Source organism: Rhinolophus sinicus, chromosome 17, assembly GCF_057876585.1.
Source record: "Rhinolophus sinicus isolate RSI-liver-muscle chromosome 17, RSI-T2T, whole genome shotgun sequence".
NCBI lineage: Eukaryota > Metazoa > Chordata > Mammalia > Chiroptera > Rhinolophidae > Rhinolophus > Rhinolophus sinicus.
In genome coordinates, this window is record NC_142517.1 from 38,787,502 (window position 1) to 38,814,202 (window position 26,701).

Consider the following 26,701-nt stretch of genomic DNA (forward strand, 5'->3'; position numbering starts at 1 on the left):
CTCAGCTTGAGGACAGAATTCCCAGAAGCCGCTGTCCTTTGAAAATGATGCTGAGTTCTCCAAGTGCAGTTCTGGTAGGCTGTCCTATCAGAAGAATGCATTTGCACAGAGATCGGTGTTCAGGTGACAGTTGGCCTCCTTAAGGCTTGCTCAGGGAATCTAAGGAAAAAGTAAACATTATTTTAGTTGATGCTTTAAGTGTTCCACGTCTCTTATTCAGTTAAGTAATCATTTAACCAGGTCCGAAAAGAAAAAGATAAATTTTTAATAGCTGATGAAAAAGACAGGTTAATGGGTTGTGCACTTGTGGATACTGTGTCAGTATCTAAAGTGTTAGCATTGACTGAGCTATTTTGAGACGTGATGTTATTTCACACCATCATTCATAGAATCGGTATTACTACACACACTGTGTTTATGGAATTGTGCAAAGCAGCCATTTATCACCTCAGCTGAATGTTTCCAGTACCTAAACAGCCTCCTTTAAAACTAGAAACTGAACTCTTCATTGCAAAATATCTCTTTTTAAGTTAAAAATCAAAGATAATACCTAGTGCCTCAAGATTGCTCATGGATGGTGTGTGAAGGAATTCAGCAGATAACACCGGTGTGTGTGGTGGAAATGCTGTCTTAAAATATAGTCAGGGGAACAAGACACCAATAACCAAGAAAAGCACAGTATAGTGAAAAAAAGCGCCAAATGCAGGTAATAGCAAAATGTAGGCAGCGCACGAAGAAAATAGCGATTGATTCTGAGCAGGGCTCGGGCAGGATGGCCCAGAAACCTTGCCTGGTCTCCAGCACTGTGGGGCCCTACGTGCTCAGCGTATCTATCGCTGTGGGACCCTATGTGCTCAGTGCATCTCCGTGCAGTGCCTCACGCATCTGCCTGCTGCCACCTGGCTGGTGCTCCTTGAGGTAGAGACCATGTCTTAATCTTCTCCGTTCACAGCCCCTCACAGGGTGGGTGAGGTATGATGATTAAAATAATATGCAAAGGCAGCATTTGAACTGGGTCTAAAAGAAGTAGGTTAAAGCCAAGGAAGCAGGAAAGTCAAAAACAACGTCATGGGTGTGAGAGGGGACGGTGTCCTGAAGGGGTGTTACAGCCGTGTGGCACAGGAGGTGTACAGTAGATGAGTGACTGCTAGTCTAGAGCCGTAGCCAGAAGGGTCCATTTTGATTCTGTAGCAGTGTCTCAAAGATGTGTGTAATGCTTGGCCGCCCTCCACTGTCACCTGTGTCAGAAACTCAGACTATCTTACTCCCTTTGATTTTTTGTTTTTTTATTTAACAAACATTTCCTAAGCAACCACTACTCACAGTTGACTATGATTTGGGCCCTGTCCTTGGGAAGTCCCACAGTCCAGTGGGGAGGTAGGAAAATGCCATAAACATGATTAGCAATGTTAGAGATATCAACAAGTTTCTGTGGAACAGAGGGATCATGACGGGTGAAATATTTCAGGGAAGGCTACTTGGGGATAGTGAGGCTGGCTGCGGTCTTGAAGGATGAGAAGTTTGATTACATGGTTGGGTAAATATATCATGATGCTGTATCTATACAAAGCAGAAAAGACAGGAAGATTCTCTGGCTAAAAATGGAATGAATGACAGACTGAAAAGGGAGATTCAACGTTCATTTTCATATGTATTGTTCATGCTTTTGAATGATTTTATATTACATGTTAATATTCTTTATATAAACCAGATAGTGACAAAAAAGACTGAGTAGTTTACATGTCGCCATCGCCAGCCTGACACTCTATAGCTATAAAGTTTTTATGAACATTAAGCTTCAGTGTCTGTATTAACTCTTAGTTTTTAATATGTTATCCAGAGAACAACAAAATAACATTTAGAAAATTAGAACATTAAAATTCTGTTCATAGATTTATTTTAATGAATCAGGTCCTACAGTAGGTTGGGTTTCTCCAGAAACATACTCTAAAAGATTTGGGAGCAAATGGTGTGATGTGGGCAGGTGCCCCAGGAAACACCATTAGAGTGAGGACTTGAGATAGAAGGAAAGAAAGCCTGCCCGGGTCTGTGAGTGAGCCGTGACAGCTGTGTGCAGCTGGGGCAGCGGATGGCTGGACGATAGTGTGGAATATGCCTCAGAGAAATCCTAAGAGTTCCAGAGCACTGTGTTCAAATTAAGTTTGACGTGGAGGTTAAACTGAAAAGATACAAAGCAGAGCTTGGAGAGATGAAACATGTTCACCTCCACACACGTTTCTGCCCCATCAGCCTGGGCCTTAGTTCCACTCCCCCATCGCTGGAGTTTCCTGGAAGCCCACAGGACTTGAAAGGAGCGTGATCTGTAAGGTACAGCAGGTCCTTAAATAACATCGTTTCACTCAACATTATTCCTTTATAACATTGATGAAATGCCTTAGGAACTTAATTCTTATTTATGTATCAATTAGCTTATGGTAAAATTCGTTTCATTTTATGTCGGTGCGCTTAAAGTCTCAGAACCTATTTATGATGTTAAGTGAGGACTTACTGTATTAGCTTTGCAGGATAATTCTACGCAAAGCAAGCAAGGCTTGGAGGCTACCAGAAAGTACCTGTGGATACTACCAACTCCTTCCATAACGTGAGGGCCTCTTGAGCATTGAAATGTCACATTCAACTTTGTACCTTTAAAAAAACTGCCAAACATGACAGATTATCGGACTGGGTCTGAATTGTACGGGACTTGGATGAAAGTTTGCGTTATGAGGACAGATGTTGCAAGAATTATATTTTGGACATTAGGACTTGACAAAAGAGCACTATATAGGATGCTTTTGTTTACTATAATTAAAATAAAATTGCTTACCTTGAATTAACTCTGACTTTTATGCCACTGCTAATAATCACAAAAATGTTATTGGAACAAGTAGTGTTTGACCTATGTGGAATGGATTTGAATACTTTGTCCATCTTTTTCTTCCTCAGGTTTCCAATATTCAGGCAAGAGCAGTGGTGTTGTCCTGGGCTCCCCCTGTTGGACTCTCATGTGGACCCCACAGTGGTCTTTCCTTCCCCTACAGTTATGAGGTTGCCTTATCAGACAAAGGACGAGATGGAAAATACAAGATAATTTACAGGTTGTGTATATTTTCATATGTCTTTCTCTGCTGCGACACTGGGAAATTGGAATCATTAAGGAAAATAGAAAATAAGGAAAATTTAAAGGCTTTGCAAATTTTCCTTAAAGTTGTTCATTTTAAGAATTAGTGATAATTAGAATGTCAAGAGTTAATTTTGTCCAGAGTAATTAATCAATCAGAAATGATTATTATAGGGCTGCTCGGTGTTGGTGAAATATGTCACTTTGTTTTGTTAGCTTGTCAGTTTCGTGAAATTTTGAATATGAGCATGAGTGTTAGTTTCTGCATACATTATGCCCTCATGTGATTACCCCTTTTTAGACTCAGACTTTCTACTAGTCTTATTTTTAAAAATTCTACAATATGGTTTCATAGTTACACAAAATAAGAGTTTAACTCTAATTCTCTACAATAGTTTTCCAGCCTGTAGTAAAGATTACTAAAGCATTTCTTGCCAAGGCTTTCTTACATGGTCAGAAGTTTAACACACAGAGTAAGGGATTATCCCTTCTGCTTTATGGACTCCTAGGTATTAACTCTTCAAATGATTTATAGCCAGGTTCTAAATGTGATTTAAAAAATTTTAGGGTCAAGTCTTTTCTTCTTTGTAATTGTGGTGAGTGCTCAGATTTTCAGAGCAGGAAATCAGAGTCAGCCTTGTTTTAACTACTTGTTTGACCCCTCCCCCCGACCGTGAAGGGCCCCTGGGACTATGAAGCCCAACGTAATGTGGCCACACAAATCCCACCTCTTCCTCTGCCAGAGAGGCTAGTTTTCTGCCGCGTTCCGCTGCTGCATCAGCACAGCAGACTTTCTATCTCCTCAGGCCTGTTGCTTATTCTTAACTTGCTCCAGAGACATGCCTTCTTGACAAAGAAAAAGGGAAAGAGATGGGGAAGGAAGTCTGTTAGCCGCTCACTCCTCTCGCTGCCCCTGCCTGTAGTGCTTCTGTTGTCCCTTCTCTCAGGGTCTTCCAGCATCCACTCTTGCTCTCCTGTAGTCGAGCCGTCACGCCACGCAAATACAAGTCAGACTGTGTCACTCCAGTGATTCCCCACTGGACTTAGAATAAAAGTCTAACTCCGTACTCTAGCTCACAACCATTTGGTTCTATTTTGAAAAGTCAGAATTGATAGAGACTTTAAAGAAATACAGAGCGCCATTTCCTCCAGACCCACCAAGAAACAAATGGATTCTATCAATGCCAGGTAACTGCTGGTGACAAGAGCTACAGTCTCAAGTGCCAGGGGGCCAGGCATGTAACATAAGTGAGAAAAGCAAAAGTTGGGAATGAGGTAAATGGGAAAGCCCCCGTCTCCATCTGAAAGGGATCTGTGCTCACCTAAAATGGGTTGTTGCTAGAAGGGCATGCAGGCCTTGATTTGCTGATTCTTCGGATTTTTTTTCCCAAGAAATGCTGGAAATCTAGATTATGTAAAGTTTCCTAATAGTAAAACTAATTTAGCAAATTAAGAAACCTTTAAAGATACAGTGCAGGTAAACAAACAACAGCACTGCCCACAAGGTGTGGACATGGGCCTCCGGATCACAACTTAAATTTTTTTTTTTTTTTTTAATAATTTTAAATTTATAAAACTTTGCAAAAATGAAAAGATCAAGGAAATGTGTATGTACCCTTTCCCCAGATTCTCCTGTTAACTTTTTACTCTATCAGCTTTACTGTTTGAGCTGTTCTTTCTTCCTTTTTCTCTTTTCAATCTGTATTTTTTTCCCTCTAGTTTTGTATATGATGGCCCTTTACCACTAACTATTATACTTCAGTATATTTCCTAAGAATAAGGATATTTTCTTAAATAGCCACAATTGAATACCAACTTCATAAATTGACATTGATAGAATATTCTTATCTACTACGTCATCCATATTCTGGTTTTGTCAGTTGATCAAAATAATATCTGTTATAGCATTTTCCTTACCCTCTAGGATATGAGCCTGACCAGGGTCAAATATTGCATTTAGTTCTCAGGTCTCTGTAGCCTTCTCAATTTGGAACACTTCCACAGTATTCTTGTCTTTTATAACACGGACATTTTTGAAGAACACAGTCATGCACCCACACCCCCTTTCCTTTAAACAAATTTAATGGAACATTCCTTATTTTATGTTAGTTCTTTCCTTATGATTAAGTTGAGGTTCAGTTGCAATTTCTGATCATATTAATGGTTGTGTTTTGTATATGAGAGCTATTTGTTGTTATTGTTATGTGAGGGAAACAGATTGAGATTTCTGCAAGAGAGCTGAGAAGTTAAGATAATTGGGGTTCCTGCCAAGGTAAGTCTGTGAGTTACCAACAGTTGACAACTGGTACAATTAGTTATTTACATTTATTTACCCATCTATTTAATTTTCTTGCTTACTTACTTACTTCTGTGTTTTTATGTATTTACTTTGAAGAAGTGATAAGACCCTATGGAGTTTTGTTAGTAAGTTAACCTTCCCATTTTCCAGATTTATCATGGCATAACTAAAAGGAATCTAATTTTCTAGTCCAGAAAGGTCAAATAGGAGAGTTTATTTCTGTCTTACTGTGGAATCAGACTTAATAGTTCTTGAGTTATTGTTGGTACATGACAGTGAGACCCAAATCAAAATCCTGTTTTACTTTTGAAACTGGTACCATTGACTAATGAATGATTTTTCTTTGCAGTGGAGAAGAATTAGAATGTAACGTGAAAGATCTTAGACCAGCAACCGATTATCATGTGAGGTGAGTTGGGATATGAGAGCTACCCTGCAGTGGAGAATTCAGGTTGCTAAAAATAAATCATGTGCCCCTTTTAAAAGTTTTTGGTTAATGGCGTTTGCCTAACTTTAAGTTGCAATACCGTGGTCCATTGGCTCATTGGCCATTCATTTATTTATTTTTTATTTTTTATGTATTTATTTATTTTTTTAAAGATTTTATTGGCTGTTCATTTATTCTTGAAGGCAGTTCTGTTCTGCACTCAAGTGCACAGTGGTTGGGAGGACACAGAAGTGCTTTTGGTAATAGAAATGTAGACAGTACACTGAACAACGTTTTAAAAAATTATTTTTAATAAGTAATTTTTATTTTGTATAATCTTCTAAGATCTATTGGATTGTGTGGTTTAGTATGTAATATTTTCTTTCTATAAAACAAATGAATTTTTTACCCTGGGTATGTCAGATGTTTATTCTAGACCATAAGTGGAAACTGTATGTTCAGCCCAATGACTATGTCCTTCCCATCTTGCAAGAACACCTTTGGACCTTAAAAAACAATTGGTTTTGAAATAAAGAAATACAGATACCAAATGATCTCTGACAAGCATAACCCAATTTAGCAAAACAATGAACCTGTACAGTCTGATATGTAGTCTGAAATCTTACTGTAATTTTTCTGGACTCTCTACTGCGACTACTCTGGAAGGTAGAGCTAATCTTAGGAAGAAACCCAGCCAACAGCAGACCTATGAAGAGGACGATATTATCTGGATATTTACCGAGCTTATCTGGTTATTTAAAGATACATCCATCCGTCCATTTCGCAAATAAGCAGCTATATGAATGTGATCCATAACATTTAAAAAATCTTAGTTAAATATTTTATTTTACTTAATTTTTAAGTTGACCATAAATTTGTCTAATAGGATACACAGCAGCATTCTCTCTCCTTTCTTCAGTTATATATGTGTACATAATAATTATGTAATAAAGTTACACGCATTAAGCACACATGCTTTATTATACTTTCCAAAGGTTAATTCACACCACATGTTCCTTTGTGAAGGGGTGGAGTCAGGCTTGCCTAACAGGAAGAGTATATATTAATTATCAGGAGGCTTGAGTTCTAGTGTGGTTCTGCCATGAACTGACTGTTTTAACTTTGGTCAACTGCAGAATCCTTATGCCACAGTTTTCTCAGTAAGAAACGTAGGAATGTAGGGATGTGCTCAGGTTATAGTATCTTTTTTGCTGCTCAAGTGCTTAATAGTAAGTTGAAAGCAATGCATAAAAGAGCAAGGTGTTTTATATTCAGTCATAAAGTGTACATCTGCGTAGCTATTGTAGTTTTTAGATGAACTCTTTGCAACTATCTCTTGCTGTTTAAATCAAAACTTTTGGATTTTGAGATAATTAGCTTTACCCCAAACATATTGAACTTTTCGTATAGTCTGTACAAGAAAAAGATTGTATAATTTGTGAAGCTGAGATGATCATAGAAATAAATAGTTTAATCATTCTGTCAAATTGTCATTTTAACAAGGAACCAGAAAATGTAACACCATATAGGGACCCATGTAAATGTTCTCCATTAATCATTGTTAACATATGTTTCCTTTTTTCAACATCTTTTAACGGTTTATTGTTATTGCTTTACTGAAGGTTTACTTTATTAATTTCCTGCTCATTCATGAGCTGACAATATCTTCTTAAACAAATTTAAATGTCATAAAGAGTTGGCCCTTTATTTACCATCTTGTCTGCTGTTTCCCTTCATTTCCTTTTAACCCTTCGTAGAAGGGGTAAATCTTGAGAACAACTACTTATCAATTTTTTTTTTACTGTGATGTCTTATGAATACCTCAAACTTCTGGGCACATAAAAGAAAACATTAATGGATTCCCCAAAAGGAATAGAAGCATTAGGTGGTTACCATCTAGAGGCCTTGGATCCAGATTCTCTCCTGACACATCTGGGACCCCACACTGTGGCACGTAGGACACGTGCAGTACCACACCTGCACAGCCTGAGGCACCACCAGCTATTATTTGGTCTAGCTTTCTGCCTGCCAGAGAGTTAGAAAACCTGTGATCTCTTCTAGTATTTAAAAAAATTCTCTCCTAAGAAAAACGTCTACAGTCTAAATTGTAGTTTTTTTTGCCCTGCCTATTCCACAGTACATATAGATCATTCAGTCTCTTTTTCTCTACAGTCTTTCATTTCTCAAAGTAGAGAAGAATCTTAACACTTCCAACTCATACTTAAATTTAGCTTTCTCTGCCTTGAATTGCTTTGGCAAGACACCATGATACATAATGGAAAGAGCTTGGAGCTTGGGGTTAATGGCTCGGTCACTTAGTAAAGGTGTGTGCTCAGGCAAGCCATTTGAACATCTGAAGCCTGTTGTCTCATTCATAAAATGAAGATAATAATGATGCCAGCCTCAGAAAGATGGTAGGAGAGCAAATGAAATATGTGCAAATCTGTTATAAACCTGTAAAGGGTATAAACGTTATTTTTGTTTGTTTAGTTTTATTTTTCCAATGCTATTGCAGGTTTTCCACACTTGGAAAATAAAAAAAAGGATTTCATGATGCAGGTTCTTTGAACCTGTGTATAGTTTGATCATATCACTGACTATCTTATTGGGATAAAGTTATACCATATTTGGTACTGGGAAAAAAAAGCAACATCTCTTTTTATGATGCAGTTGGATTAATATTCTCAAACGTTAGTTCCAGGAATGTAAGCTTTTATCAAACACAGTAGTTTCAAATACAGTTTTAAATTTAATAGTCACCTACAGGGCCTCAAAAGGCTGTGTGGAAATAATTTCCTCACTAAATATCCACAACAGAAGCTACAAAAAATTCTATTACTGTACAGGTGCAAAATGAGCAGTTATGTTCGTTGCCATTTTCATTTGTTTATGAATTACCAAGTTAGAAAGTGTTGCCCAGTGGATGTTTGTAGAGCCAATGATGAAAATGGACATATTTATTTCAGCAGTGTCAAACAGGCTACATTTTCTTTCCAGTTCTTAATATTGCACATTTTGATTAAGACCTGCAGAAGTCTCTGTTCAAATCTCTCTCCAGTATAGTAAAAGGTTTCTTCCTCAAATCATCTACTGGAGTCTCATTTGAGCCTTCTGTTCTAACATTTCTTGTTGCTTTTGATTTTGCTGTTCTGATTCCATCCCCTTCACACTGATTTCTCAATATCTTTATATAATACTTTTCTTCATTTTCAACTTTTACCTCCCTCATGTTAGTGAGTATTGTCTGAGTCTACAAATCATATGTATGAACCGTTTTTTTAAAAGCAGCAGTCTCTCAATCATGCAGTCCTGTCCTTGAGCTGTCTGGTGCTTGACACCCGTTTCTAGGCAAGAACAGCTCTTGACTTCTTCTTGCCATCACCTCATTGTTATGGGAATAATTTAGTAAGAGACCAGTGGCATTCTTGATACAGTGCTACAGGTCACGTGTGTGCCTGTGGCTGTTTAGATTGGCACTTGCCATGTCATTTAGGCCAAATTCCACATGGAAAATTATACCCTGAGACATTACAGGTTTAAAGAAATTTTTTCCTCACTTTTTGCTATGAATTTTTGTGTGCCATAGCTTACACATCTATTCAACCATTATTGTTTTTTTTGTTTGTTTTTTTTTTTCTCCTAGTGATTGAGGAAAATAATACTCTTCTATTAGGTTGATTTGCAAAATTTAGGTGTTGGGTCTTGGGTTAGAGTTTTTATTAAAGTCATTATTTTTTTTGGTTTACATTATTTACATTATTTGTTACTCCTTACACAGATTGCTCTTTTTGGTTTAATGTTGTTTGAACTTTTAAAAGGAATCAATTGAGATTTTCAAAGTATATTTATTTAGTGCTTTCATATAGGGCATTACGTATTGTGTAAAACCACCAATACAAAATCTCGCATGTGTTCACGTACATGTACACGAGAGATTGTATGTGTACGTGTGTCTATGTTGAGAAAAAAAAATGAGAAAAATCTAATACATACATATATAAATAAGTAAACATTATTTTATAATACTTATCCAAACGTATGTAAGTTTATACATATATAAACATATACATATATACATTCACTTATTTATCCCAATAAATACTTATAGAAATACGCAAAGAAAATCATATTCCTTTTTTAATTGCTGATTTTATAATTAATATGGGCATTGAAATAGCCATTTTCTTGTGGGAGTCAAGCAGTTATATTTTTATCAATGATAGGATAATCAGGAATTTCAGTGGAATGGATAGCAAATTCATGATAAAATTTGAAGCAGTTTTCCAGTTGTTGGCATAAACAATTGGCAAAGAAGTTGCCCAGAGATGATATCATGTAATAACATTTCCCAGAAAAATTATGTGATGAAGCATTTCCAAAAATATGGTTGACCAGCTCAGTGCAGAGTTATGAAAAAGATATTACTGACCAGCAATTGTGGTTCCTAGTCTGTTACAGATGTGCTGGCAAAAGTTGGGAGCAAATTTCTGAAATTCTGAGAGCACCTGTTTCATAAGAATTTAGTTGGTACTTAAACGGAAACAAATGTGAAAACCCAACACAAGACTGATTATATTGTTAGAAAAATGTATTCTTTCCTGGGGTAAATGTAAAAGGAACTGAACTGCTTGCAGATTTGTTTCACTTAAGAAACTGATCCTGCTCCACAAATCTTTCTATCCGCTGATGCTATTTAGGGAAAACACATGACCATCATGTGAAAACATGATTGCAACATTCTTGAAAATACAACATCAACCAGAATTTTCTTTTATGGAAAAGTTATTGGTAAAAACAGAGCTGATTGTTACCATTAGTTGCTGTCTGTTTACTGAACAGTTTTAATTGACAGATGTAATCATGAGATAGTTAAATATCATGTCAAATGTTAGGTACTGTATGCAGCACATTTTTGTTGTCATATAAAATGGATCTTGTTTCCTTTGCGGACAGACATTTACAAGTGCAAAACACTGACTCCTAATTTAAATGAACTATAATATACTTTGAGTTTAATGACACGGAAAATAACCCCTTGTGGCCCATGTAATTGTCCATCTTCAACTACCTCAAATTTTTACTTTTGCCATAAGGTTTTTTTATCCCTCCTGTCATCCTCCCAACCTGACTGCCAGGAGCTTCCATCATCATGTGTCTCTGGCCTAATAAGTATGGCTTTCTGACTCTGAGAATCTCAAGAAAGGACAAATTTGACTGAGTCTAAATGTCCCCAGATAACTAACGGCATTCGGCTAGTACTCTGCAGGCCCTTTCCCTGCCTCCCTTTCCTCTGCTTTATGATTTCATGGATTTGGGGTGTCAACTGTTTTTGTGAACATTTAGGAACTGGTCTGCAAGAGTGTAATCAAATGCCTAGTGATGCAAACTCAGATACCTACTGGGAACCTAAGTGAGTCAAGTTCATTAGGTAAAAGGCAGCCGAAAAGCTACCTCACTCAGTGCCTAGGAGATAGTAGGGCATGGTGAGCTGCTCCCATCTAAAGGGGGAGCTGCTCTTGGCTTTTTATAATCACTACCATGCAGGTATGCAGCTGGGTGTTTCTAGGACTTCTAGTTTTAAGAGAAACAAGAGGTTCTTTTTTTAAAATGAGATATGTCCGGGATTTTTTTCAGCATTGGCATAATTTTTATTTTAACTTTTTATTTTGGATATAGTCAAAAACAGACAGTGATTCAATGAACTGTCATATACCCATCACCCAACTTCTTATTTCCGTGGTGTCCTCCCCTCCCCCACCCCACAGTTATTGTGAAATTAATTCTAGACATCATATTATTTCATCTGTAAGCCACATTACCATTAACACATGCCCATCCAAAACAAACAAAAATGATGAATTTCTTTTTTAAAACCCAGAGACTGTTCTCATTTCTTCAGCTGTCCTAAAAATGAAGGTTTCATTTTTTCAGTTTGTTGTAATTGGAATTCAACTATGGTATGAATATTCTGTCTGGCTGATATCTTGCAAATTTCTTTTAATCTATAGGTTTCCCCTCCATCTCTTTTTTCTTTCTTTTTTTGATGGGGTTCCTGTAGAATTTTCTGCACTGTGAATTAGGCTGATTGCATCCCTGAAGTGTTGCTTTACATGTTCTGTGTTTATTGTAAAGTTGTGAAGAGGCTTCATCAGATACACGTTCAGTTTTTCTGGCGGCAAGGATTTCATAGGTAGCGGCATGGTCTTTCATGAGGAGTGCATATTATCTACTTGTCTCTTTTACGATGATCATTGCCTATATCCTTTAATTTGGCTCTAATATTTAAAAACACTATATATTGCATCCCTCTGCTCCCTAATCTCTTGTGTCAGATGCAACCTCAGCCACCAGTTGGAGAATTCTGATCTTAACTAAAGTTCAGGCTGGAACCCTACCCTTGTCTGGAACATTCTGTGTGATTCATTTTCAGTCACTTACTCACAGGGAGCTGATCCTGATACATGGAAATGATCTTGTCAAATTTACCATTCAGCTTTCTATTATCATGTGTCTCCTTATAGTGACTGCAAGGAGCATTTCTTTCAGCAGCATGGGTGGAGAGCATCCTTATGAGAAGCGTCCTTTGTTGGGACAGTGTCATGGTGTCTGTCCTCCCGTAAGGCAAATAAGTCAAATATCTAGTAAACATGTAGTATTTTACCTTTTAGGATTTTACTAATAACGTCTATTTTTACTTTGGACTTGCGTCGCCTCTGTAAATCTTTTGTAACGGACTCTGAGGAGAAAAGGACTTTGCAAATCACACACCTAATCAGAACCTATTTTCCATAATGTTATCTTTAGGTGTTGTTTATGTTCATTGGGTGAGGGGAAATGGATTGTGAGTGTTTAAAGAAACACTGATTACCAGGTCAGTAAAGCAGAGCAGGCAATACAGTTAGACTTCCGCAGCTGAGTGCAGTGGATCCAACTTTCTAGCTGTGTGACATTGGGAAATTTAATTCACCTCTCTGGTCTGAGTTTTCGTCCGTCTTTAATGGGAATTCATAAAAGTTTGTTATAAGAATTAAGGGCTTGATAAGTATTTTCCAACTCTGAATAGCTTAATCCTTATATCTTTTTTTAGGCAGTAAAAATTTCTTTGTTATTTTAAAAGAGTATGTTTAAAAAATTTTTGATGCCCAATGTAAAGGATAAAAATCAGCATAATCCTATTTTATGCTGTTTGAAAGGAGAGTAGTTTTATAGTAGCACGTTACGTGCTTTTTCTTCACAGCTTCTTTGGAGCTACTGGGCACATATGTTCAGCGTTGAGCCAGGCGTTTTAATGTGCAGAGTACATATCTAATCTTGACACAGGTGCTGGAGTTAAATGTTCACATGGAGAAACGGTACCTGAATATTGTTTTTGTTGAATTGGAGAGAGATGCAGTTGGCAATAGCAACCATGTCTCTGTATGAAGCATCCATATTTCCACCGGTGTTATAACCGTTCAAAGACATCCCTGTTGTTTGTACGTCGGTGCTGCCTCTCCAGTCGCTGAAGCCCATCACTGCTTCTTGTCCCTTTTCACCCAACTCTTTACTTGTAGCCTTTCTCCAGACAAAGTCAACTGGAGAGTGTTTTGTTGGTTTTTAGAATGTATATTCGGAGACCTTTCTGAGGATTAAGGATACTTTCTTATTTAGCATAGTCTTTTCCAGTCGTCTACGTAGACCCTGCCTGTCTTGAATGGGGCTGGGTGGTTCTTACTGTGAACGGAAGGAGAGAACACATTCCCTGCTGGGATGATTCTCCATAGTTAGGTCAAGACAAGACCAGCAGAGAACAAGAGTCGTGGTATGTACTGCAGATGGGATTGTGTTCCTCTAGGGAAAGCCCTGGAGGAAAGCTGAGATAGAAACCCTGGTCTCTGTCATGGAACCCTGCCACTCACTGACTGTACTTGTTATTTTTTCAGGGTGTATGCTATGTACAATTCCGTAAAGGGATCCTGCTCTGAGCCAGTTAGCTTCACCACCCACAGCTGCGCACCCGACAGCCCCTTCCCACCGAAGCTGGCACACAGGAGCAAAAGTTCACTAACCTTGCAGTGGAAGGTGAGTAGCTCAACTCATCAGGAATGGTCTGCAGTCTGTAGCCATTGAAATATTTATTCAGCACTATTTCAGTTTGTCAGTGGTGTTTGGTTTTCTCCATAGTATCTATGTGAAGCAAGTTACGTTACCAGAAGTTATCATGTCTATAAAAAGGGGGGGAGAGGGAACTGCAAACCAAGTCGTAGCTCACTTTGCAGGGGAATTGGGTAAATCTTGAAGGAGCATATGCAAAACCTCACAAATGATATAAATGCTTAAGATTCTTGAATTTCATCACTTTCTAATGGTTTAATTCATTTCAACAAACATTTGTAAAAAGTTTTTATTAAGAGTTAGAGACAGAGTAGGTTCATGCCTCTGTTCGCTTCTTTTTGTGGTGCCTCTGAAATGTTTAACATTTTAAAACTGCCTAGAATGTTTGGTGTTCTCAACTACATTAAGATTTCATTAATTTTCACTATTTAGGCCTTAGATCAGTCAGGATTTCTAAGTACTTTTAAAAGTCTGAATTATATAGTAGTTTTCATGAAATATAATTTACTGGCTACAAATAACTCTTGCCAAAGAGAGGTCCTTACCATTATTATTATTATTATTCGCTTCTTAGTATTATTAGCTTATTAGTCATACTTGTGTGTGACTTGTGCAAGGAAATAGTAGATTACGTTATCAGTCTCTATAGTAATTATTTATGTATATGGATATTTTAAAATATAGTTTAAAATGTAAAATTTGTAGAAATAGAGATAATAAACATTTATAGCATTTGGGGTAAACACTAATGTGTGAAAGAAATAAGATGGCCAGGGAGATCCATTATTGGTGAAGAAGTATTTTGTCTTTTTGTTCCTGGTATCAGAGGGTCAAATTTATCTAGGAAGTTGATAAAAACAATTGGGAGTAGTGGTTAGCAACAAGGCATGGGCTTCTCTGAAAGACCCTCTCCTGTGGGCAGCTGCCTTCTCATGGCCAAGGCCGACATTGAATGTGCTGTTTGGACAAAGGCAAAGTTTGAACTGGCTTAGAATCTGAACTATTTTATTTTCCTTCCTGGCTTCCAGGGATAATCCAGGTCAGTGATTCCCCACCTTTTCAGAGTTTTAACACCCAACTGGTCATCATTGTAAATTCCTTCGAGCATATGCATCCATTTTAAAATGTGTTCTATATTTACATATATGTATATGTAAATATACCTCTAATTAAGGAAAGAATTACAATTTATTTTGTTTGGAAAATATAAGAAATATTCTAAAGAATACCAGCGGGACCCCGGGGTCTTATAAACCTAAAGTTGGGAATCACTGATACATACTATACTTAGAACATAAATGAAGTTCAGGTCTCAGGCAGACCAGCAACTTGCCGGGGGGGGGGGGGGGGGGGGACACACGTTTTTTTATTAGGAGGAAAATGTTTCACGTTTTCTTTTTCCTTTTATTTAATTGTGAATCAGAAACATACTCGTTTCATTCAGTCATGCACAAACTTGAAAGTTCTGGATTTAGATGAGTTTTTCTGTAACTGTCCTAAGACTACATTTGCTGATCCCAGTGCCCCAGCTGGGCATGAGGACAGGGGACTGTGCTCTCTCTGGCTGCCACTTGTCCCTGAATCCACAGAGACGCGGAGAGAGCTCAGGCTCTCCTGAAGTCTTCTTGTGCGTCAACAGCAGTAGACAGGGGGAAACAAAAGCCAATGGCACTGTTTCCACCTTCAGGGAATTAGGGGCTTGGTGGTAGGACGGGATATCGTAGAAGAAACTACTGAAGAACAATTTCTCTAGAGGTTTATGAGCCATTGGGAAGGTCATTCTTTTCTTAGAAGTGGGTTCTTATCTAAAACTTTGACTTTATCTGTCATTTAGAACTTTAAATGTGTCCCTATCCTGTCTCTCAAATTGAGCCCACAGAAGTCTGAAATTACAGTTCCGTAGAACATATAGCACTCACCTGAAATCTGGGTCTGAGGACTCAAGATTATATGACTCAGAAGGAAGATGGAAGGAAAGGAGAAGAAAAAGAGTTTCTTTATGAATTTAACTAATATTATCTGAGCCCCTGATGATAAATTTTATTAACAGTAATAAAACAACAGCTGCTATTTACTGAATGCTTCCTATAAGGCCAGGTAGTAGTAATTCATAGTTCAGTAGTTGATTTACATATATTCCTCTCGCTCTCCCTCTCCCTTACATCCCCCCCCATCCCCGTGTCTCCCCCAATCTTACTACAGTAGTCTGTGAGGGACCACACTGCTTTCCTCCCTTCTGGCAGCTCTAATCCTGCAGAGCACTCTTCTCCAAAGTTCTTCACTCCCCTACCCATTGTCCAGAGCCTTTTTTCTCCGTGAAACATCTCAGCATGCTTTTATAAAGAAAGCAAACGATGAAACTTCTTTTTTGCTAGCATGTAAAGAGCTAACAGTCCCTGGTAATCTAGACAGAGGATCCCATTTTTCTTCACTTTTGTTTAAAAGGGGGACTCTTAACGCCCCACGGAAGATCTTAAGCACTTAAAAAAAAACAACTGATGGGACAAGTTACAAGAATAAAAATTCTTGACTGAACCTAGCTGGGTTCGCTCTCCCCCACCAGACGCCAAGCAGTGCCTGTATTTCTCAGCTGCCTTTTTTTCTCCTCTACTTTTGAACTTAAAGTTACCGCTTAAAAGTTTTATCCCCAGAGGAATTAGGGAACCATGTGTGTGTAAAGGTAGAGGTGGTGGGGAAGGCAAGTTTGGCTGTTGGTGGAGAAGATTTATTAATAGTGGGGGCTCTCTTTACAGTTGAATTGTATTAAAATTGTTTGTGACAATGTTTGACCAAGGAAATGCAGGAGCTATCCAGGGTTATATATTGCATAGCACTGGCATAAACATATTTGAACCAAGTGAGTAGCTCCTAACTTTGGTGTGTGAACAACTTTCTCTAATCTCTTTTCGTTATTATTTTTTAGGCACCAATTGACAATGGTTCAAAAATCACCAACTACCTTTTAGAATGGGATGAGGTAAGCATATTTTCATATTCATCCATCTAAAACATTATTTCCAAATAAAATTCCTGAGCAAATACCATGCTATTCTTTTATTCTTTTTTAAGATGTGCTAAGCATATGGAAAAAAGAATGTAAGTAGAGAAAAATTTAAACTGATAGCTATTGACTTTGAAAAATGAAGATAGATTCAAGTAGTTTAATGAATTGTACATTAAAACATATTTACTTGACTTATTTGCAAGAAATACTACTGAAAGAAAAAACAGGGTCTTATATTTTTTGAGTCCCTAGTGTCTAGTCAGCCGTTAATTAGAATTAAAGATAGATTGCTTTATCGTCTTGACTGCCCAGGGCCATGTTGCGTAGAGGGTTTTGATAAAGTAAACCACTCTGTGGCTTGGGAGGCACAATTTGTTTTTCCTTTTTGGATGCTACGTGTGCACTTTGGTGTTGGATGGTTGGGTGTTCTCTGTGGGGGAGTAGAGCAGTACCTGAGGTCTCACTCTATTCATGTGTGATTGCCCTGTGGGTTAAAACATCCTATAGCAGCGTCCCCTTTGTGGTTTTTGTCAGCAGAGGTCCTTGGAATGTTATCCATGGTGGACTCTCATTATCTCAAGGTGACTCTGTGCTGAATGTGACCCAGTGCATTTTGGGGTCTTGCTCATGCTGCAAACTGAATCTCAGGCAGGAAACACTTAATGCAGAGGTCTTTTGTTGCTCAAAAGCAATTGTACTTTTTGTACCTAATAGATCTTAATTCTGTTCATTCATTTACCCTGCTTTATTCTATCTTTCTGTGACTCAACAAGCAGACTAAGGATTTTAAGAATAGGAAAGGTGGAATTTGAGAGAAATGCAAGTTACCTAGTTTTTGTGACTTAAATTCAGGGAGACTGAAAGATTCGGAACATAGGATTTGGCATAAAATAATTTGTCAAGTGTGGAAAACATATTTTAACCAAATATAAAATGAAAATTGATGAAACTCTCATGATGAAATTTTGATGTGAAAAAGGGGGCCTTCGTCACTTTCTGCAGGAGCATGTTTTCCCATCTGGGTTGCATCTGAACAGATAGAGTTGCAAGTTAACCACAGACAACGATCTTTTGTTCTTAGGATCCCCATGAATAGTTCCTAAGTATGGATTGTTGAAATCGCAGACATAACCAGTACGTTTTACAGATTAGGTGAATTTCATTTTAAGGTAGGTTGATTGGAAAGTGAAACCTCCTCGATGGCCCTTGTGGAAAGAGATTTTTATAGGCAGTCAAGAAAGTTGGAAAGGAAGATCCAACTTTCCATCTCCTCTTCCTCCCTAAGGATGAGTGAAAGTTGAATGGAGGTCTGTTTATAAGTGAGTGGCTTTGTTGCACTGACCTGATGTTTTTTTTGTCATATCTTGAGGTTTTCTATCGAGATAGTTTCCCAGTAATAAGGAAGCTTATTTTCATTTCAGGTATCTTCTCAGGCCGTGTGTGTGTGTGTGTGTGTGTGTGTGTGTGTGTGTGTTCATATCCCCTGTGCCTCATAAGTAAGGTCAGAGAAATTGAGTATTTGAATGGGAAACCTCCAAGGAAAACCCAGGTGCTACAGGAAATGGTGATGGTGACTCAGTGTTTGGCCTCCTTTCCTTTTGAATCTGAATTGGAAGTGTCCTGCCTGGCATGATGCTGGGAGGAAATACACTACACCCTCAGATGAAAGGGAGAAGTTATGTCTGATGAGCAGTTATAATCAATAGGACCCAGTATGGACTAGTGACCACAAAATATTAAATGGTCTGTTTTTGGCTTTCCTCTGTCTTTCCCCTACTCTTCTTCCATGTTTTCCTTGTTCCCATAATTCCTCTGCCTTCCCCTTTCTGCTTTTTTCTCTCCCACCTTCTAATTCCAGTTGGTTGGTATTGGCTCTGATGAGCTTTACTGGAGATTCCAGATTAAATTGACGCTCACCTACCATAGGCCTTTTGCCGACACAGGAATCTTTTACATTCTATGGCATAATATTCTCCTTCTAGAGAAACTTCTGAACCCCAAACTCTGTGAAGTGCCCTGTGTAAGCAGAGGACAGTTGAAAGAACACCATAAATAGCTAATGTCTTGCCATCCTTTTATACTTTTGAATAGACATAAATGAAACCAACTTAGCTATGTGCTTCTCAGATTGTTCCATCCAGTAGCTCCTCTGATTTATGCTATACCACCCTCCTTTCCAGTCTCCCTAAAAAGATTTTAAAAATGGTTCCATTGGGTTTCCTGGCAATGAGAATACGCTTGTAATCAATTTATTTCTTCCCATCCTATCATTTCAGAAGTAGGGTTCCTGACAATACAGTCTGACAGTCTGCATTTCTAAATTTGGGCTTAATTGGGGATCAGCAGGCCTCGTGGGGGCTGCTCACTTGGGGTGGTTTTTGGTCCCATATTCCCATGCTATTCAGACCTTGTTTTCATGGAAGAAAAACAAATGTATGAACAGAGAACGTCAGACCTGCAGGACATGTGAGCACATAAGGTTCTCTGGCTATTCCCTTAACCTTCTGCTGGCAGTTTTCAGAAGCCAGGTGTACCTGATACCAGGGACTGTTTCCAGACCTGGCCTAGTGGGGAATGGGAGGGGGTGTTTTTGGGATCACACTCCCACACTCACAACCGTCTCCAGAGCCAGAGCCCTCCTCTCCCAGGACATCTGTGCCAGCCATACGCCCATAGCCGCTCTGTTGTCCAGGAGGCTGTAGAACCAAACTTACAGGGTGTCAAGATGGTGGGGTGCACAGAAGAGCAGATTGTTGCCTGAGAGGGAGACGTGTACCACTCAGAGTCTCAGAGAAGATTGTGTTCGTGAGTAGCACTCTGCCTGTTTCTGCTCTGGCACCTAGTCTGAGAATTCCAGCTTGGGGCAAGGTGATGCCATCCATATATATGCCACTACTCATGTCTGGGTGTCCCCATTTTTTTTTAATTTTTTTTTTTAAATACAGTATAACAGCACTGGTTAGTGTTTATGGGATCCTTTATTCTTTTGTTCAGTGTTTAATCACCATTCCAATAAAACAATTAGTGTAAAATTTTGCAAGTGTTGGTAAAATAAGAGCATAGGCATCAAATCCAGCTGTCAAGCCCCTTAGAAGAAGACCTTCATGAATGAAAGAGCAGCGGCAGAGGCCAGTACGTGCCTGGCCTTTGTTGCTGCGGTGACTGGGCCTGCTGTCCTGAGATGACCTTGGGGAGCACCCTGTTAATCAATAGCTAAGGTCTTGGAAGGCAGAGGTGACCCTAACGGGGAACAGAAAACAGAAACATTCCAGCACAGTGGGAAGTTGATACACTATCTGTCCTAAATTCATTGTCACTAATGTCACATCCGCATCATAGAATTCACTTGTAAGTCATTCACTAACAGTTCTTCAAGAGGGTTGGCAGCCTGCTTCTCTCTATTAATAATTGTAACTAGGCAATCCCTTCATGTGTAAATCAGTGTGGGAAGTCACTGTGACTGGGATTCTAATGAGCAATGGAAAGTGGAAGACACAGGTGTCACTCGCTTTTCAGCTGTGACCATCAGTTTCAGTTTTCCCCTCAAACAGATCAGGTGTGGCCTTTGCTGGCCATGTCCCCTTGTTGTGGTGACTCACATGAGTTGTAGTGTATAGAGCCTTGGAGCCGCAAACTGGCCTTGCGTTTTGCAGATCTTCAGCCACTCTTTGCTCCTCCAGGAAACTCCCATTATGAGCAGCAATGCAGGCGGCCATTTTCAAGGCAGTTTTCTGCTCCACTGTTGGCTGAGTCATCATTACATTTTAATGCCTTTCTGATCGCCATGTGCCCTTGCCCCCATGTTTAATTTACAAATCATAGTTATTCTGATAGCTGGCAGAAAGCAGGTCTGAAGTCTTGTAATGGTTTCTTTCTTCTGTGAGATTTGACTATTACACCTCATGCTGATTAAAAAAAAAAAAAACAAAAAAAACTTTCATGAAGTGAGTTTAGTTTAATCCAGAATTATGAATAGGAAAAAACCTTGTTAAGGTTTAACAGCAATGCTGAGATGCTTGATTTCTTGTGGAGATAGTGCTTAAACTCATTAACCCAGGTGCCACCCCGAGCCTCTCCCTTTGGCCTGCCCTATCCCACCCTTGGTCACCCTTCTGAGCTAAGCTGCCCCCTCTCGCTGCTCTGCTTGATGACACAGAGGTTATCTAGTAGACGTGGGAATTTTTCTCTAGAAGAAGCTAAGGGGGAAGGATTAAGGATATAGAGGTCTCTAGGGTAGGGCTAGGCTTCTACCGAAAAGGATTAGGAAACTTTGGATTGACTTACATGTAAATGCTTGCCCAGTCTGTTTTAAGGGATGGTGCGCTGGCCTTTTCCTTGAAAACTGGAGTAAAAGGGCCAACTTCATTGTCAAATAGGAACTTTCTTTTCCATTTTAGAAAACATAAATTCTATAAAGGAAGGTTTTATGGAAACTTAACGTGTGAGTTCTACTGTTCGATACGGCTTTAAATTGTGGCGTATAGAAATACTGACTGGTGCTGGTCACCTGGTTACTCGGGACAAGCACGTGTCCTGAGGTCTTGCTGTGTATCTGGCATGGATTCATATGGATGATGTGTGTCAGTGACATGGTGCTCACCTAGAGACACCTGGATTGGTCGTCTCTGGTCTCTAGTCCAGCAAGTAATTTAACCCCTAAGCCTCAGCTTCTCCTCTTGAAAAATAGTGTCATCTCTCTCACAGGTATGTTAAGATTGAATGCGATAACTTGGGCCATAGATGATGCCGTGTAATGATTACTTCGTGTCACCTAAACACATTAAGATCTGGCGTAGAAAAAGCTAACGGTTAGAAGCATCATATGAAAGGAATATGACATTCTTCTGTCAGGAACTTAAACAGGAACCCTGGGATTAGTGTCTCTGGTTTGGGCTAAACAAAACCGGACGTCAGTGCTATATATAGATGTTCTTTTGCCATTAGCTTAGTTTCCCGACATGACACATTGGGAACATAGGAAAGAACCAGAAAAATAGCTTTGTGGGAATATGACTAGTGGAGTTCCTAAGAATCTTCCTCACATGTGACTCAGCTAGCCCACAAAGCAATTTCACATCTAGCTTTCCTGGTGACTAATGAGCCAACACAACTGTAAAGCACAGTGGACTAAGAATAAAATAAATGCTACAGAAATCAAGGGGAGTATCATTTGAACTAGAGAAAGCAGAACAGACCAGCAGCAGGTAGAACCCGTGAGCCCCTGGCCATGCTTGACAGCCCTGTTGCAGAAACCTCCTGGAGCTGGTAGGAGGCCCCAGGTTGTCACTTGGCCATCTAGTTCAGGAGGAGCCAACCTAGCTCATTTTAGGAATTGAGGAGGTACTTGGTAAGTAGTTTGTTAATCAGATAACTGTTTAACTTAGGTATTGAATAGTTAGTGTTGATGTCTTTCAGAATTCTTTCTGCCCAAGTGAATTTGCACATGGCTTTTCTCGTTAGACAGCCACTGTTTTTGGAGAGAACTGGAGCATCAGCAAGCAGAGTGACTGACAGGGTCTCATAGGATGGTGGAGGAGAGCCTCTCTGACAATGGAGTTGACATTTTCTCTGAGGTGCCATGCCACCTTAGGTGGCATAGTATGCTTTTGCAGTGGAGAATACCAGGGAGGCCGGTTTCCATTTTCCAGCCCATTGCCAATGCCTGGCTAAAATCGTAGGGGAAAGGTGTCCCCTGCCCAGGCCACGTGCTCTTTTGGTTATTCTCAAGGAATGCCTTCATGGAGATTGGAAAGCGGGGGGTGGGCGGGGTGGAGGGGTCTCAGGTTCGTTTGACTCTCTCTCTGTCCGAAACCATCTTTCATACATACAAATGCCTTAAGTTGAATTAGTGACCAGACAGTGGCAGTGTTTCGCCACCTCACAGATTACCATGTCCAAGAGTGTTTTCAGAGAGCAATGGGAATGGCTTCCTCAGCTATAGCTCCTGTTGAAGGAATCTAGGCCAGGAAGGATTTAATAACTCAGAGGTGTCCATAGGTACCAAAGGCAGAGCTGAGTTAAAAGGAGCCCTCTCTCTAAGGGACCTCAGCCCCAGCCACCCGCACAGCTGAAGCACGTTCTCTGCCTGCATTTCACCATTTGTCACATGTGGGCAGGATGGAGCTATGTGTTGGGGCAGCAGACTGTGTGGAGAGCTTCCAGCTGAGGCTAAATTACAAATACTCGCCTTGATCCTTGGTACCCAATTTATCAGCTCACATTTGTCCTGCGTGTTGGTTACCAGCTGGAAGGCAGCAGCCTTGGGCCTTGACTGGATGGATGAACTGAGTCCATCCATCTCCTGGTTCACTTGTGAACAGCACAGGCTGCCTGTTCCAAAATCTGCTCCTTTCCTTTCCCTTCCCTGGGACAGTCTCAACATGTTGATCTTATCAAAGCACTTGACATCCAATGCACCTCCATATTTAGAGGTATATACAGGGAAATTATGTTTGTTTTAAGTCAGAAGATGTAATGATCACCCTTGGCTATTTCAGGTAGTGAAGCCTCTCCCACTAATAGACAAAACAGGTGTGCCAGGGGGTAACATGCATGCAGTATTTAGTAACCCATGACCGCAAACTATCCCACCCCCTTTTCTTACCTTTGACAGTTCCTCTGTGCTGAAGTGCTCAGTAAAATGAAAGAGGCATCACTGCAGAGAAAGTGAAGTTTGGCACAAGGAACTTTCGAATCCACCCAGATGTGGAGTGTCTCCACCTCCCTGTTACGAGCCCCTTATATATGGTTGTGCTGCACATACATGCTCTTTTATTTCTCAAGCCAACATTTATCTTTGATGTTGCCGAGGGTCGGCCAGTGCTGGAACAACTTCTAAATATAGACGTACTAGCAGACTAAATCTTTGAGCCTGGCAGTAGTTCAGTTGGCCAGTGCAACTTTATTTTTTATTTGATTTATCGTTGCCATTTCTGACAGGTTGAACTATGCTGTTACAGAAAGTGCCCTGCCCAGAATTGCTCAGCCCATGTCTGGATCCAGCAGCCAAGGGCCATAAGCACATAACAACTGATAACCACATTCATGTAACTTACGTAGTAGGCGGTGATCAAGCCGAGTAAGAGCAGATCGGGAAAGCAGCAGGCGTGGCTGTGAAAGAACCTGGACGAGAAGGAGGTCAACCTAGAACAAGGAAAAGTCAGGACGAGTACAAGGCACATGACCAAAGGGAACCAAGCCAGTTCACCGTGGATTCTGGCACCCTTGTGTTGGCCATTCTCATTCTCTTGAAACAGGAAGAGGAACAGGAAGGATTGTTTCCAATCTGTTAATTTGAAGGCAATTGAAATATCAGCCAACTTCATCTATCCGTGCCAGTTTTGGAAATACCAGCTTCCAGGGTTGTTAATGCCAGGGTAATTGGAAATATTAGCTGGAGCAGCCACATTCCCCACAGTCTCCAGAATTACTCCTGGCAGGAAAATACTGTAGCCTGAATTAATTAGAGGAGGTGTAAGTCATATGTGTACAGGTGGCCATGGGTGTGTGAAGTTCCTTCACAGGGAACCGACCCATTTAGTTGATTCATGTACCCAAGTACCTAAGGACAGCTTTATAAAGATATGCAAGTTAATAAAGAAGGAAAACTGACTTGAAAAAAACACACACAACTGTTTTCATTCTTTTCGATTACGTAGTTTTACAAATTAACAGTTACTTTTAAACATATTTTAACATTAAAAATTCGTTGGGTTGTATGAAGTGAATCAAATTCTTTTTATATACTAGATACCAGTGTTCAAATAGTCATACCCACCTATAACTTGATTTCTCCCCTGGAACTTGATTCCATTATGTGTTTATAAGTAGATACCCAAAAGAGGGTGACAACTGGAGGTACTTTGAGAGGTTTTTCAATTTGTTCACTCCTGTGGCTTTAAGCTATGCCATACCTACACCACCTCCAAGAGACTGTTGCATGTCTGTGTTTAAAAATCTCCCCACTGTTCTCTACAATTTGGGGGATAGCATTATTAAAAATCTTAATTCAATTCAAATGTATCTCTGTAAGACAAAGTAACAGTATTGCTGTTGGCTAACAGTTTTGGTTGATCTTTGTCATCGAGGAATATGGTTCCATTTTTATCTTCTACAAAAATAAGTTTTAAAAATCCCTGCAGAGAGGCCTTAGTTGGATGGCTTTTAGAGGAAAGGCATGTACTAAGTCAGTGCATGTAGAACACAGAAGTCTTTATTCAGGTGTACGTCAAACATTGGTGTCCTAGAATGCCCACCTCCACTTCCTTCCCTCCCGGTGGAGGTATTTAAAAGCTTACTGGAAAATTTCATACTGTAGACATATAGGGACATCAAAATAGATGAGAGTAATATTTCATAACAAATTACTTCAAAACTTAATAGCTTAATATAGTCAATTTCTTATGCTCCTGGATTCTGGGTAAAAATTTGAATAGGCTACTGGGGGAATGGTGGCTGGTCTGGGTTCCACAATTGCTGGAGCTTCAGCTGGGAGGGCTCATTAAGGGTTCAAATCTTCTGATGAGGTCTTCACTCACAAGTGTAGTGTTCACTGGCAGCCTGGGTGGGGTGTCACCTGGGGCTCCCTCACAGCATGGCAGCCATTAGGGAGTCAGAATTGCAAAAGTTGAGTGTTGCTGGGGTGGGCAGGGGGGTGGGAGAAACAGAAGCTTCATCACCATTTTAGACCTGGCCTTGGAAGTCAGCTTAATTTCCACACGTTCATTGAGTTACAAGTGAGTCACAAGCGTACCACATTCAAGGGAAAGGGCCATAGATTTTGCTCCTCGGTGGTAGGGGATCAAAGAATTTTTGGATGTGTTTCAAGTCACCATCATGTGACATAAGGCTTCTCTTGACACTCTTAGTCATAAGAAACCACTAATAAATCTTTTTTCCTTTATCTTTGTACAGCACATGTGGTGTGTTTGAGGGACTGTGCCATAAGATTGTTAGATAACGAGGTCGTGGACTTTGAAAGTACAGCATAAGTCTTTTTCCCACCCTTGCTTCTCTTCTCCGTGTTCTGGGTAGAGGGCGAAGGAAGACAGATGTGTACCCAGAAATGCAGTGGTCAGGCAGCAGTCAGAGCCTGTACCCAGTGCAGCTCCACCAGCCAGTAGGGCATGCTCATTGGCTCTGTGCTCCTCAGTTAACAGATGGAAGAGATCACGACCTGCTCCCTTAGTGATGGAGGAGGGAACCCGTGAAATAAACAGGATTCCTGCCAACTAATGCCTTTGCCTCATGTTGCACTTGAAAAGTGGGATCATGTGTCCTCCTTTGGGTGACTCATAGGAGGTCAGCAAAGTATTTAATTTGGGATGGGGAGGATAATTAAGAAATATGTTATAATTTTATTTAATAGCTAGTTTTCATTAAACTATAGCTTGGAAAGAAATGGGAAAATACAGTGGTGCCTCGGTTTTCGAACATAATCCGTTCCGGAATTCCGTTTGAGTTCTGAAACGTTTCAAAACCAAGGCACGGTTCTCCCATAAAAGTAATGCAAAATGGGTTAATCCGTTCTAGACCTTTAAAATCAACCCCTAAAACTGCAAATTTAGCATGAATTTTACTATCTAATGATACCATAGATCCATAAAATGTACGGCGTTCGTAAACCGAAATGTTCGTCAATGGAGACGTTTGAAAACCAAGGTTCTACTGTATTCAAGTAGGTAATAAAAGGGCAGAAAATTAAATAGGACAATAGAGTCTATGTTCCTCAAAATATTTAAGACCTTTTATAGTCAT

At 39.7% G+C, this 26,701-nt stretch overlaps 1 protein-coding gene across 2 annotated transcripts in view; it reads left to right on the forward strand.

Moving 5' to 3' along the window:
* FNDC3B (fibronectin type III domain containing 3B) overlaps positions 1-26,701 on the forward strand; it is a 320,977-nt gene that overhangs the window by 230,051 nt on the left and 64,225 nt on the right. For both annotated transcript variants that reach the window (XM_019735100.3, XM_019735095.3), the window contains exons 8-11: positions 2,947-3,098; positions 5,770-5,829; positions 13,770-13,908; positions 16,865-16,918. In XM_019735100.3, the coding sequence (XP_019590659.3) occupies positions 2,947-3,098; positions 5,770-5,829; positions 13,770-13,908; positions 16,865-16,918 (405 nt within the window). The remainder of the gene's footprint in view (positions 1-2,946; positions 3,099-5,769; positions 5,830-13,769; positions 13,909-16,864; positions 16,919-26,701) is intronic.